This window comes from Juglans regia, chromosome 15, assembly GCF_001411555.2.
Source record: "Juglans regia cultivar Chandler chromosome 15, Walnut 2.0, whole genome shotgun sequence".
Lineage (NCBI taxonomy): Eukaryota > Viridiplantae > Streptophyta > Magnoliopsida > Fagales > Juglandaceae > Juglans > Juglans regia.
The window spans coordinates 7,484,081-7,498,933 of record NC_049915.1 but is presented as its reverse complement, the minus strand read 5'-3'; the positions used below and the strand labels follow the sequence as shown (position 1 = coordinate 7,498,933).

Here is a 14,853-nt window from a genome sequence, read left to right as displayed (position 1 = left end):
CCCATAGGGAATGCATAAGATAATATCTTGAAGGTAAGAGGAAGCCTCGTGTTCCTACGATAAAAAACAACTTTGCACTTAAAATATGGATATGGGTCAAGCATAAATCATAAATTTCAAGAAATAATCGAGAGCTTTGGGGGAGAAGAGAGAAGAGAGGAAGGGAAAATGGAGAGGAGAGGGAAGAGTTCGGGGAGAAGGAATGAGGAATTAACGAGTTTCTCTTGCACACACTGTAAGTCACATGAGTCTGCTAAATGCTGTAATTTTATTGGAGGGTATAAAATGGGAAAGAACACCCCAACTGGCTTGAAGCTTTTCTCTTATGAATATATTATAGCATACATTGCTAGATATTATGTTTATAAATGTATTACAAGCATATGGTATAAGTTATTGTACATATAATACACTATGAAAATATAATAATATGCAACTATAAATAATGAGTAATAGTTATAAATTACAATATATATTATCATTTCATTTTAAAAAAATATGTATTATCATTTATTTAGTATAATGAAAAGTATATTGTATATAAGGTTAATGATATGATGCATTAATTAAAAATATATAATTAAGTATATAAATCTATTAAATATTGGAAACATAGTAAATATATTAAATAACTTAAAGTATAAATAAATTAATAAGATATAATTAAGTATATAAAATACAGGTAGAACGTAATAAATAGAACACATATTATGAGTTTCAAAATGAGAGCCAAATCAAGCTTAAGATACATAGGGATTCTAATAAAATCAATAATGGAATTGCATGTAGTGAATCCCTGCTCCCCAAAAAAAAAACCTTGATCTATGTTCCCCTTTCTCTCCTCCTCCCCCCACCCCTTGTTGTCTCCTCCCCACCCCAAGAATCTGATATATGTTTCCCTATCTCTCCTCCTCCCTCCCACCCCTCGTCGATCTCATTTTCTCCCCCCCACTCTGTCTCTCTCTCACTAAAATGTGGCGCTCAATCTTTGATTAGGAGGCGAGCCAAATTGATAGACAGTGGCCTCTCAGGAACAACTATACCTCATATCACAAGTAACAAATCAAAAAAGTGCCCTCAACCAATCTCATTTAGGGAAAACTTTCAATTTGAAGAGCAAGACAATCTTTATACTTAACTACAATAATCCCATAAGGAATGCATAGGATAATATCTTGAAGGTAAGAGGAAGCCTCGTGTTCCTACAATAAAAAACAACTTTGCGCTTAAAATATGGATATGGGTCAAGCATAAATCATAAATTCCAAGAAATAATCGGGAGCTTCGGGGGTGAAGAGGGAAGAGAGAAGAGAGAAAGAGAAAGTGGAGAGGAGAGGGAAGAGTTCGGAGAGAAGGAATGAGGAATTAACGAGTTTCTCTCACACATTTTTAGTCACATGAGTCTGCTAAGTGCTGTAATTTTATTGGAGGGTGTAAAATGGGAAAAAACACCCCAACTGGCTTGAAGCTTTTCTCTTATGAATATATTATAGCATACATTGCTAGATATTATGTTTATAAATGTATTACAAGCATATGGTATAAGTTATTGTACATATAATACACCATGAAAATATAATAATATGCAACTATAAATAGTGAGTAATAGTTATAAATTACAATATATATTATCATTTCATTTTAAAAAAAATATGTATTATCATTTATTTAGTATAATGAAAAGTATATTGTATATAAGGTTAATGATATGATGCATTAATTAAAAATATATAATTAAGTATATAAATATATTAAATATTGGGAACATAATAAATATATTAAAAACTTAAAGTATAAATAAATTAATAAGATATAATTAAGTATATAAAATAAAGGTAGAACGTAATAAATATAACACATATTACGAGTTTTAAAATGAGAGCCAAATCAAGGTTAAACGAGTTTTGTTCACAAGTCTAATCTGAGTTGAGCTGAGTTTTGATTATTTAATATTTGTAATATTGGTGTATATGAACATTTTATTTATTAAATGAACCAAGTCCGAATCGAATTTATACGAACTGAACTTGAGTTGGTCAGTTCATTTGCAGACCTAGTGATGCATATGTGATGCATAAGGATATACAATACTAAAAATAAGAGAAAATATGCCTTTAATATGTTACCATGAGATTGTAAGCATTTGACAAATAAATAATAAATTTATCTTACAAATTAAATAATGACATGAAAAATGTGTCTTTTATGCTAGCTTACAACTAAAAATTTTCTTAATTAAATTGTGTCACATGACCATATCTAAAATTTGAAAGAATTTTGCTGCATTAAAAAAAAAAGGAATAATGTTAGATATTATCTTATAATGCGCAAGTCTTGCATATTTATTTTTAAAAAAAATTTAAAGTTTATAATTAAAAAAATAATTTTGTATATATTTTAAATTTATTTATGAGAATGTTATGTATCTAAGAACTCCCTATATTGTTTTTTTAAAAATAATAGTTACAATCGTGAGTGCGTAATGCCGTGTAATTATTTTAAAAAAAGTGAATAAATACGAGATTCATATAAAAAGAAATTAATTTTTTAATAATGAACCTTATTATTTTTTAAAACGACTGCACGACACTTGCGTATTCTATAACTATATGTAACGTTATTTTATTTTTATTTTTATTTATTTTTTGAAAACTGGACTCCAAATATTCTTTATAAAAAAACAAATAGTAGATTTATTACAATTCATTTAACCGACTCCCGTCAAAGGTTACCTTCATGAAACGAGCACAAGGTTAGCGTAATTGAAAGATCTTCCGGTTCTGCAACGAGCAGCAACAGGGTTTATCGCAACTCTCAAAAAGCAGAAAAATCATCGCGCTTAAAAGCTATCTCAGGCCACAGAAATCTGTCTCAGGCGACAATTTCCGGTAACCGAACTTAAAAGCTGATCATTGGAGATCTCTGTAATCTCAGGCCATAGAAATGGATGGTACTGGTCAGCCTCATCACTTGCTTTTTCTTTTTCTTTTTCTTTTTCCTTTTTCTTCTACTCATTTTAATTCAATTGATAATTTCTAAAATGTTGCGTCAGTGGCGGTCTGTTCTTTATTGTAACGTTATCTTAATAGTTAATAATTTGGCTCCGTTTTGTCGCTGAGAAATTTGCAAGAAAAAGAACGGAAAAGAAAAGAATTGAACAAATGAATTGGATTCTTATTACGATCTACATACATTTCAATAGTATCTTGTGATGGGATTCTGAGTTTTTGTTTTTCGAAAGGCGGCCTTTTGTGGATTGCAGGACCCATCACACTGCTGGGAGTTCGAATGATATTGAGTATGATTTAGTTGAGAAATTCTTAAATCTTAAATTTTGTTTTATTGGGATTTTGAATTGCTTTTGAGTCAGGCTAACGGAATCCCACATTACCTAGGAGGTAGAAGTTGTTGCCCTTTGTAATGATTCCAAGGACTCTAATTGTAACACTCACCAGTCCTTTTAGAGCATAGACTCAAATATGGCTTGGGCTTTCTTTGAGTCATTACAAATGGCATCAAAACCAATCCTCAACCAGATATGTGGAACTTGAGCAATGTCGCCTATAATGGAATAGCCTTACAAGGATGTCAAGAACTTAAAGGGGAAATTATAATACTCCGTGGTAAGTATATGAGGGCGGTGAATCGGTTACTCACATTGTATAAGAGGGAGAAGTTCTTGCCTTGATTCCAATAGACCGTAATTTTAACATTGATTACTCGATTTATATATAAGCCCATATGTGGCTTGAGTTTTCCTTGGGTCATTACATTATGCACTTTGTACTCTCCAATTTATCATTCGTGTTTGTTATAGTAGTTGCTTTTGAATGTTGTTAAGAGCATTGTATTTTGTTAAAGATTGTGCAACTATAACCAAATGGTAACCAAATTTCGTTTTGTTTTTCAATTTTTTCACGTTTTTCAAAATTTCAATGAAATAACAGTTAGAAAAATCATTATTTATTCATACAAAATAAAATTGAAAATTAAAAAAAATGATCGGTCACCAACTCGGTACACTTTGTTAGTCAAAACCTCATTTATCTTTTGTTAAAATGAGATGTGAACGCTCAGTTGCAAACAAATCTCTGGACCTAAATTAGCCTTTGTGAGAGTTCAGTTTGCATAGATGTCATTCTAGTCATGCTCAGGATTGATAATGTGGAGGCTGTGTCTCCAGTGGATGGACGAAGGGTGTTGCAAAATCTTCTCTGGTGGGAAACAATGTTCCTTGTGTAGTGATGTTCCAGTCACTCTGGTCGATTTTTAACCCTTGAAGAGTATGGCAGAGGAGGTTGGAATGGTATGTTCATTATTCTAGAAGGGAGAGCTAGGAAGGGATGGGAGTTCTTTGGATGGAACTCCGAAATGTGGGAATTTTCTTCCAAAGGTTCATTGGCCATGGAAGCTACAAAGTGCATGCTCGTATGTCTTTAGGTGGGTTTTTAAAGCTAGGTAGTGTAGTTTGATGCTGTTAAGAATGGACATGTAAGACCAAAAGCCTATTGTATACGGAGGTGATGACAGGGTGTCCAACAATCACTATCTCTAGTAGGGGCAATCTGGGAAACCAAAAAAATCTGGCTGGTAGTATTGTGTGAATGATTTTTTTTTTTTTTATAAGTAAGAAGAAATATATTAGATCAGGAAAAGGGCAAGGCCCTAGTATTGTGTAAATGATGAGAGTGGAATATTTCAAATTCAAGCTAGAAGGCCATTGCTGAGAACCCCGCGATATGCGATATGCGCTGAGGAGATGAAGGAATGCATAGAGGGGAATGCTAGGAACATGCTCGTATTAGTGATAATACAGCTGGATTTTTTAAAGGTGGAGGTTGAGTTGTGTTTTATAAAAGGTGGATATGTTGTTGCACGTGTAAGCAAGGTGGACAAAGCCTCGATCACTTATGATTCACTGCAAGGCGGCTAAGGATTTATGGGCATCAATATTTCGCACATTCCTGATTGCTTGGGTGATGCCCCAACTGATGGTGGACTTGATGGCTTATTGGGGTTGTCCTATTGGTGGTCAAAGCAACTTTGAGGCTTGAAAGATGGTCCCCTTGTGTCTTATGTGGTGTATTTGGTGGGAATGCAATACTCTGACTTTTGAAGATTGTGAGAAGACGGCAATAGAATTAAGAGCTCTTATGTTAAACTCTCTTTATGTATGGATGGTAGCGCATAATAGTTTCCACTCCTATATCTTTCTAGAATTTATGGAGTTGTGTTCTTTTTCATCATCCCTATAGTTGGTTGTTCCTATTGTATACTTTCGGTGTTCTTTGCTTGCTCCTTTATGCTTTGAATGAAATTTTACTTATCCCCAAGAAAAAAAGATAACCAACTCTAGGTTCAAAATATGAGGCAAATCCTTTTGTTGGTCCATGTTAGCATGTGCAGGGTTAAATTAATAGAAGACTTTTATCTGCTTTCACTTAGTTGGTCTATTGAATTTTGATGCACCTGGCAGGTAATTCTCAAAATACTGTGGCGCCACCAGTCGAAGGTGTTGCTGGAGGAGGGACTGCTTATGGATGGAGCCATGATGGCTTACACACTTCAACTTCAATTAAGGGATCAATTGACCCCAATGAGGTTCCGTCTGCCGATTTGGTGCATGTGTGGTGCATGCCAAGCACTGCAAATGTTGGGCCACAGGAATTGCCAAGAGACTTGGAACCTGTAAGCATGATTTGTTGTTTTTTCCCTAGTGATTCTTGATTGCGACTATGTGCTCATTTCCTGACTTTCAGTTTCATTCTCTGGCTTAAACGTCTTGTGCATACTCTCTGATGTAGTGCATACGCTAATATTCCTTTTCCATGCATAGGGATCATATGGATGCATTAGGGCATTAACACGGTATTAACTGAAATTTTACCTGCAATTTAGCTAAGGCGGCTACTTTTTCTATTTTGTCTATGCCATTTGAAGTACACTCTATATTGTGGTTAGCTATTTTTTTATAGGTGAAACATATATACTCAACATCCTTTTTCCTCTACAATATTTAAATATTGCCCAGAAAATGTCTTTCTATATAAAATTGTCATTATTCAAGTTAGTTGGCCCTTTTGTTCAAGGTCTTTATATAAAAATTTAGTTATTGGATCTAATCCTCCACAAAAAGTAAGAAATTTCCCTCATATTTTGACTAATTCAAGGTGAAAAATGGGGTTTCTCCCTCAGTTTTATATAAAAATGAAAATGTTCTTATACTATCACCCAGGAAACAAAAAACCAATGCAAATATTTATGAGAGAGAGAGAGAGAGGGAGAGAATAAAATTTCTTTTGGCTAATTTGAGAGGAACGGGGAGGGCGGAGAGGAGGTATTCCTTTCTGTGATTGTTGGAAGAACCGTTTTTAGGAATGGATTTTTTTTTTGTCAAAAAATTTAATTCCTTTGTTTCTTTCAAGTTTAAGTCAAACACTCACTCTGTTTGACACGTTTACTTTATCGGCTGTCCTCTTACAAAGAGCTTTTCCATTTTACACTTTTGTCTTTGTTTGCCGTTTACCTGTAATAATTTTAAGAGGATATAAGTGAGGTATAATATAGAAACATGTGTGTATTATCTGCATTTTGGTTTTGTAAAATCATATCAACTATCTAGATGTTATATAAGAAGTATAGAACGCACTCTGATGTGTATGAGTGACCATGGTGATCTGGCTTCTAAAAATTGGTCTTCATTATTTGCATTTTGGTTTTGTAAAATCATATCAACTATATAGATGTTATATAAGAAGTATAGAATGTACTCTGATGTGTATGAGTGACCATGGTGATCTGGCTTCTAAAAATTGGTCTATCTCGAAGATAAATCTTCTTGCAGCCAGAAATGAAAGAGAAAGTGTTCAAATTGCTCTACGTCCAAAAGTTTCTTGGGGTGGATCTTGTATTGCAGGGCTTGTGCAAGTTCATTTAAATGATTTATGCTCCACGAGTGGTGACCGGTTAGTTTCTTGAAGAGATATTCCTCTGGGTATAGCTGTATGATTTAAAATTTCTGTTCATGATTTACTGAAATTAGATGCGGGCAGCTTGGTTGTTGGACAGGAGTTAACAATGCGACGTGTAGTGCCAGTGTTAGGTGTTCCAGATGCTCTTGTGCCCCTCGATCTTCCAGTTAGTCAGTTAAGCCTACTTCCAGGGTACTGACCACATTACATATTTGATAGTGCCTTATTTTTTTACTTTTTTGGGTTTGATTAAATGTTGGATGACTTCTGATTGCTTAAGACTATGATCGCTTGCTTTTCCCCTAAACTGCAGAGAGACCACCGCAGTTTGGCTTTCCATTAATGTTCCAAGCACACAGGCCCCTGGTCAATATGAGGGGGATGTCATCATTACTGCTATAAAAACCGATGCTGGGTGAGTCTATTTTCCTATTATCTTAATCATTTTTAATTGTGTAATGAATCTTTGTGGTTATTCAGTATGGTTGATTAGGATTCCTGCTGTTATATACTTCAAAATATGGTTATTGATTCTGACCTTCACAGGTCTCTAGCACAATGCTTGGGCAAAGCTGAGAAGCATAAACTTTACACAGAACTTAGGAGCTGTCTTGACATTGTGGAGCCCATTGAGGAAAAACCATTGGAAGAAATGGTCTATTTCTGCATCTCCATCTGGTTTATAATATAATTTGAGTATTTTTGTTGATCCTGCTGATATTATATGCTGTTTATGTGAGCATTTGTGTTTTAGGTAGAAAGAGTGAAATCCGCCCGTACATCTATAAGAAGAGTTCTTCTGTCTCCCTCGTTTTCTGAATTCTTTTCAGATAATGGCCCAGTTGATATGATGGATGAAGATGCTATTTCAAACCTTTCAGTACGCGTGAAATTACATTTGACGGTTTGGGACTTCATTATTCCTGCAACTCCTTCTCTTCCTGCCGTTTTTGGTGTATCCTCCATCAGGTTCAGTTTACATTTTGGAAAGTTAAGCTTAATGTTTTTCTAACAAGTATAGGGATTGCTCTTGTATGTGCCCCTCGTACATTGTATGTTTTTTTTAATACAACTTGTATTTATCTCCTACAAGTTCAGTAAATCATGGAGCTCAAAGTAAATCGTATAGACAAGTTATAGACTATGAAGCTTAAGCCAATACAAGTAAATCATGCAACTAAATTTTGTGAGGATGGTGTTCCTATACTTAAGCTGTCAAGTACATTGCAAATTTGTCAATGGGTGTAGAGTATAAATAGGCATGACCTAAAATACCATACTCATGCAAATGGAATATGGAGAGACTAAATTGTGCAAGCCTGCCACCACTGATTAAGAGCTTTCCTAATACCATGATTTGTCCTATCTTTGGCCAATGTTCAAGACTTAAATTCTTATTTGGGGGCATTGGGTCACAAGCTGACATGTTTATCATGAAGAGGTATTGAATTCGAGTGTTCGCTAGTTTGCTTTTTTAACTACAGTGTAGATATCTGATACTGTGATCGAGGATCGTTTTGGTGTTGAACATGGGACTGATGAGTGGTATGAAGCATTGGATCAGCATTTCAAGTGGCTTCTTCAATATAGAATTAGCCCATATTTCTGCAGATGGGGAGATAGTATGCGTGTTTTGACATACACTTGCCCTTGGCCAGGTAATTTACTGAACCGAGGGAAAAAAATGCCATTAGTTATTTATTAATTAGTTCTTGTATAACACATTGTTTCGGAATATACACTTGCTAACTTTTGGAATTTTCTTCTATTCTAGCCAATCATCCAAAATCAGATGAATATTTTTCGGACCCACGACTTGTGGCATATGCTGTACCATATAGAGCAGTCTCTGGGTATGCTGTTAGTTTTTCACATTCACTTCTGTCTGGTATACTTTTAATGGAAATTGATGAACCTCCATGCTTGTTGATTGTGCAGCAGTAGTGATGCTTCAAAGGATTACTTGCAGAAGGAAATTGAGATATTGAGGACAAAGACTCACTGGAAGAAAGCTTATTTTTATTTGTGGGATGAGGTATGACCAGTGCTGCAAAATGACAGGAAAATGGACCTTTTTTGCCTCTTGTTAATGATAACTAATGCTTTAAAATAATAAATGATGCCAGTAGCTGGTTATTTGTCTAGGCGCAGATGCTTAACTAAAAAAAAGACTGAAAAAGGGTATAAATATTCCACTATATTTCCACTTCTGCAGGTTGAAAATAAAACATCATATTTTTTCCTTTCTATTTGCTTTGATCAATCTTTTTTCTTAATATCAATAGTTGAAATAGTTCTTACTGTAATACTTTCCATTATAATTTTCTGTTGCTGATGTGGATGCACTAATATCTTTCAGCCTCTAAACTTGGAACAATATAATTCCATTCGCACCATGGCCAGTGAGATTCACAGTTTTGCACCTGATGCACGTGTCTTAACTACATACTACTGTGGTATGATTCTTCTACCGTATATAGTGTAGAGAGCTTGCTTTTCTATAGATGTTGAATTAGATTTTTTTGGGTGTTAAACGATAGAATCTATGACCTTGTTCCTCTGAATGCAATATAATAGCATAGGTTTACTGGAGAACATAGTTGAGGATGGGATTATCACTGAATTCTAAATTTATTAGTTTGTAATATCGGTTTGACTATTTTTAAATGATGCATATGGGTGCATGATTTTTGCAAAAAAATTCTTTGAAAAACCAGTACCAAATCAATCATTCCAGTTGTGCAGTATATTTTAAAAATCATGCCAGTTCAAGAATTAGTGCTTAGGGTATGTTTGTTCAATGGAAGCTTAGATTTATGAAAATGTTTTTGTGCTTTTCGGTGTTTAATAGGGGCAGAAATGGCTAGTCAACAGAAAATGTATCATATGTTCAACAGAAAATGAAGATTTTTAAGCCAGAAAATGACTGACCTCTCGAAGGAGGCGTAACAATTTATGCCATCTGAATCTTACCTCCTATTTTCAAAGCATAGAACTGGGTCGATTTGTTTTAGCAATCATAGAGTTTCTTTATGCTCTCTCCATGTTGGTGTGGGGGTGTGTGTACACTTCTGCGCTTGCTCTTAATTAATGTAAAACCTTGCTTTACATTTACTACATTGTTGCCTTCATTCTATATTTTCTGCAGGACCAAGTGATGCACCTCTTGCACCGTCTGCTTTTGAGGCTTTTGTAAAAGTTCCAAGTTTTTTGCGCCCACATACTCAAATTTATTGCACAAGGTATCTTTATCGATTGGGCTTTATGAATGCCACCTAAGATGTTTTTATCATTTTTATAATATAAAACTATTGTAATACTTAGTATCTATTTGTTTATTTTGTGTTTTTTTCCTTTTCAATGGTTTTACTTGAGACATAATTACATGGGTAAATTGCTCAAAGGGTAGTTTGGGCTCCTGATCTCACTATGAAGCAAAAAGCCATTGGAAAGAAATTTTTATAGAGCGGTGCTACTCTGCCGCCTAAGTAGCACTGCTCATTGTTACCGATAGTGTGTTTTGCAATTTTTTTTTTTCATTTTTCTATTTACATTTTTTTAATATTTTTAAATATTTAAAAAAAATACATCAATACACTTAAAATCACTTCCTTAATCACTAAGTAAAAAATAATAATAATAATAATAAATAAATAAATTCAAGCGGTCAATTAGAGCGGTAACACTGAGGCGGCAAAACAGGTTTATTCATTTTTATATGCATAGGGGGCCAATCCGTTTCTTCTGTCACAAAATTGTTAAGCGAATGGTTCAACACGAGCACAAGAGTGATGTTACATTCCAACTGGCTTCAATTGTCTACTCTGAGAAATGGCCATGACTTTTAAATTTGAGGTGCCAATCTGGTTGACATTGGGCTTTGGCCATCTTGATGACTTGTTTAAGGCCATTGTGTCCAACCTGACGATGCCTATCATGACAGGCACTCTTATCAAAGATCTTTCTTAAAGTCTGTAACCAATCTTTCCTCGGAACTCATCAGTCCAAACTAGATCTTAGGTCTGGTTTTGTGTGGTAGAAGATTAGGAGTTGAATACCTACCTGGCTGTGCTATGTATGTGTTCAGGACTGCAACGTTGAACTTCATTTTGTTGATGACATATTTTTATTGGTGGAGCCTTAGTCGCACGAGAGTATGTGAGCTCTTCTTGTGGAAATCAATATGCTTCAGCTGACAGTTAGTCAAATGTTTTCCAGTGCCTGAAAAGATTAGGACTTCATTTATTGCAGTGAGTGGGTGCTTGGCAACCGAGAAGATTTGGCCAAGGATATTATTGCTGAAATACAACCAGAAAATGGTGAGGTAATTAATAATCAATCAGAGTTATTGACCTTGGCATATACTTTACTTCTCTTGTGAACAAATGTGGAATCTAACTTGTTATGCATAGCATGTTTCCTAAATATTTTCATTCAATAAAACATATTCCAGAAATATCTGGTCCATGTGTCTTAAATTATCTCCTAGGCAGGATATTTGGTGAATTGTCTAGCAAACCTGTGTCTTCTGTGGAGCTTTTTATATATTTGTTGTTTTATTCTTTGAGCTCTGCCTGGCTATTTGATTAAGGCTCAAATTGATATCTGCTTTCGTTTTTCAAACTATCTATCGTTCTTCCCCTTTATTTTCTTATTGCTAATTTGTTGCTTTCAACAGTTTATCTTTGCAGCTTTGCCTTTTTATATACTTTTCTGTGCTTAAGGTTTGAGGCAAGCATCTTTCCTGTTAGTGGATGTCCAAAGATTCAGTTGCATTTATGGACTGATAAGACTGATTACTGCTTGCTTTCATGCTTGCCTTACTGTGCACACACTGATTCTGTTGTTTTGTCGCGATAGGAGCAAACTACCATTTAGATTTTTTTTTTCAAGTTTATTTTTCCCATACTTTCTATTTTCTTTTGGTTGTAGTGTATCATAACACAATATTTATTAGAGTAACTATGAGGGTGGTTTGTCAGGCATGACAACAGATATTTCTGGTCCCTTGTTTTCTAATACAAATGTCTAATAAACATGTGTGTGTTTTGTTTTTTTTTTTTGGGGGGGGGGGGGGGGGGGCTATAGTTTGCAAGGATGCCTAAAGCCTAAGTAGCTGCCTAACCCTTTGGTAATTGGTCACTGACTCACTGCTGTCTGTTCAGGCTTGGCTGTGCCTTTTATTTTCGTAGCATATAAGATGGAATGTGTAGACTGGCAAGTGCCCACTGCTTACTTGGTAAAGTCCTTATGGGGTTGAATAACTGATCCGGGTACCGTTAAAGCTAGCAGTTGAATCTAAGATGATTGGGGTTGAATAACCAATGGCTAGCAGTTGATTCTAAGATTTACCAGTTGAGGTGAGGTGTACAGTTAAAGCTTTGAGGTCTTAGCAACAATCTGTTGCTCTGTTAACTTGGGGTAACAGGTCTGGTGCACAAGCATCCAAGGTAGGGGGTGGGGTGGGGTTCACTTGTCTTCCTACATTACATAGGAGAAATATGATTTGGAGTTTTTGGATATGTATTGAACTATTTTGATAAGTAGATAAACAGTGAAATTAAGTTAAAGGGTACCAGTTGAGTTTGTGAAGTTAACCTGCTGACAGAGAGAGTCTCACGTGGGTACTAGTTTTTCAGTTCTAAATTTAGCCTTGGCAGTTTTAGAGCAACATGAATGATACTACTACATGATGCCAGCCATTCAATTTAATGTGACAAATTTGAAAGAGATTTTGCATAGAGCAAATATGAACGTTAGTACAATCATCTATCAGCCTTAGGCATGATTGATGAGATCTATCACTGATCCTTTACATGAAATCTACATTTTATTTCTTGTTGATAACTTACAATGCATTCTCTCTAATTTGACCGTGAACATCACTGTGGAGCCAATCTCTACATATTGGCTGGACCAGTACTTTTGTAAGCTCTGTGCGAGATTGCCATGGTGCCAATGGTGGCTGTTGGGGCTGGAGTTTGTCGTCTAAAGTGCATGTCATAATGAACGATATACCTTACTGGGCGTGAAGTTTAACTGTGGGCTTTCCAATATCAGTAGCATTTAAGAGATTTTCCTTTTTTTAAAAGAAGATTTATTCCTGAAACAAATGATTAATAATCTCATTTGATTACCTTTTGATTTCCAAGCGAAGATGTATGTTTCGACACAGTGCTTGATTCTATTACATTATGTTATTTACTTGCTGAAGGGAGTTAAACTTTTTTATTTTGTGCATGTAGGAGTGGTGGACATATGTTTGCCTGGGACCATCCGATCCCCATCCCAATTGGCACCTTGGGATGCGAGGTACACAACACCGTGCTGTTTTCTGGCGTGTATGGAAAGAAGGTGGTACGGGATTCTTATATTGGGGTGCCAACTGCTATGAGAAGGCATCAGTTCCCAGTGCTGAGGTAACTTCGTTGTGTGGTCCTTTAATCACTTAATAAAGTTGAATGGCACAGTTTAAAGGCTCCGTTTGCGTTTAAGAGTGTTTGCTTAAATATTATGTATGCCTGAGCAGATTAGATTTCGGCGTGGCCTTCCCCCTGGAGATGGAGTTTTGTTCTACCCTGGTGAGGTTTTTTCATCTTCGCATCAACCAGTTGCTTCAGTCAGACTAGAGCGCATTCTCAGTGGCTTGCAGGTGAGTCGAATTTTTAATTTATTTTCAACTCATACCCATTCAGTTTTTATTATTCATTAATGATAAAGTATTCTTAGCCAATTTTTAGATTCACCATGCCTGCTCTTACTTTCCATGATATTCATTATTCTGTCCAGTATTCTTCAGTATCCTTGTGTAATAATAAATGAATGTTCTTCTATTTATAATTTGTATAACATTTTTGCAAACATTTCCATTAGTCCCTGAATTTGAATTTCTTGAACTTGTCCATGGATAGTGCTGATTTCTCATTTTAATCCATGTCTGCATGTTTTTTCGAGCGGACATTTGGCTTTCCTTCTTTTATTAAAATGTTTTGTTTTGGGTGCTTTATTAGGACATCGAGTACCTGAACCTCTATGCTTCTAGATATGGTAGGAATGAAGCCACTGCTCTTTTGGAGAAGACAGGTATGTACCTTGGTCCCGAGCGTTATACACTTGAGCACATGCCAGTCGACATAATGCGGGGTGAGATCTTCACTGCATGCCGATCGTGAGAGATTACTTTTGCACACTTCAGGAAAGACGAATGGTGTTTCACTTTTTGAAGGCAGGCATGAATTTACTCTTGAGGACAAGTTGTGAGATACTCAAAGTAAACATATAACTATATCAGTTCCTCACTGAGTTCACTGTCAAATTTTTATCAGTTTCATTCTATTCATACCGGTTCTTCTTTTACTTGTAGAAAAAATACAGCTCTTCTTTCCTAAAAGATAAATTAGGCTAACAAACTTGAGAACCTTTGTGCAACAAGGAGGATGATTATCACATAGTTAGTACCACGTGCACATAGACATACATAGGGTTTAGTTGCAGCTGATCTTTCTTTCTTTTGAAGTGTTGCTGCAAATCCTCCTCTGTATGAAAGAATGATGGCATATTCTGAGTTTCATTGCATGCTGCACTTGGCTGTCTGGCATGACGCTGTCTCGTTTTCTCAGTTGTAGGTTAAGTGGTGGTCAATGCTATTAGTGCTCGTTCAAATTTGCTCTGATTGTGTTTATACTTGAATTGTAGCCCTGGTTTAATCATATTTGTTGAATTTAAGAGTTTTTTAAAGCGTAGGAGCGGACTTGCCTATCTTATTGGGCAATGGTATATCCAGTTATATTGTGTTTTAAAAAATGTGCATGTGTTTGATGTTAACTGAATCATGCTCATATAAGTTACATAGAAACAACGGCCAGAAAAACCGTGTCACTCC

At 35.5% G+C, this 14,853-nt stretch overlaps 1 protein-coding gene across 6 annotated transcripts; it reads left to right on the top strand.

Moving 5' to 3' along the window:
* Positions 1 to 2,706: 2,706 nt before the first annotated feature.
* LOC108991727 lies at positions 2,707 to 14,652 on the top strand. 6 transcript variants are annotated; one of them, XM_035685951.1, is made up of 16 exons: positions 2,707 to 2,950; positions 5,477 to 5,688; positions 6,829 to 6,965; positions 7,053 to 7,163; positions 7,285 to 7,386; positions 7,518 to 7,626; positions 7,726 to 7,926; positions 8,461 to 8,629; positions 8,746 to 8,824; positions 8,913 to 9,006; positions 9,331 to 9,427; positions 10,120 to 10,213; positions 11,223 to 11,295; positions 13,217 to 13,390; positions 13,501 to 13,623; positions 13,982 to 14,652. In XM_035685951.1, exons 1-16 carry the CDS (start codon positions 2,944 to 2,946, stop codon positions 14,141 to 14,143), a joined length of 1,944 nt encoding a protein of 647 aa, XP_035541844.1. In that variant the 5' UTR covers positions 2,707 to 2,943; the 3' UTR covers positions 14,144 to 14,652. The 6 variants fall into 6 exon arrangements, with proteins under 6 accessions (XP_035541844.1, XP_018821647.1, XP_018821646.1 ...); XM_018966102.2 differs by having other exon boundaries at positions 2,725 to 2,950; positions 8,910 to 9,006; XM_018966101.2 differs by having other exon boundaries at positions 2,725 to 2,956.
* Positions 14,653 to 14,853: the final 201 nt, after the last annotated feature.

Bases quoted from the DNA above. Each gene is read 5' to 3' on its own strand.
- LOC108991727 (XM_018966100.2), top strand. The intron at 7,627-7,725 runs GTCTATTTCTGC...TTTGTGTTTTAG, and splicing joins AAAAACCATTGGAAGAAATG to GTAGAAAGAGTGAAATCCGC. The intron at 9,428-10,119 runs GTATGATTCTTC...TATTTTCTGCAG, and splicing joins CTTAACTACATACTACTGTG to GACCAAGTGATGCACCTCTT.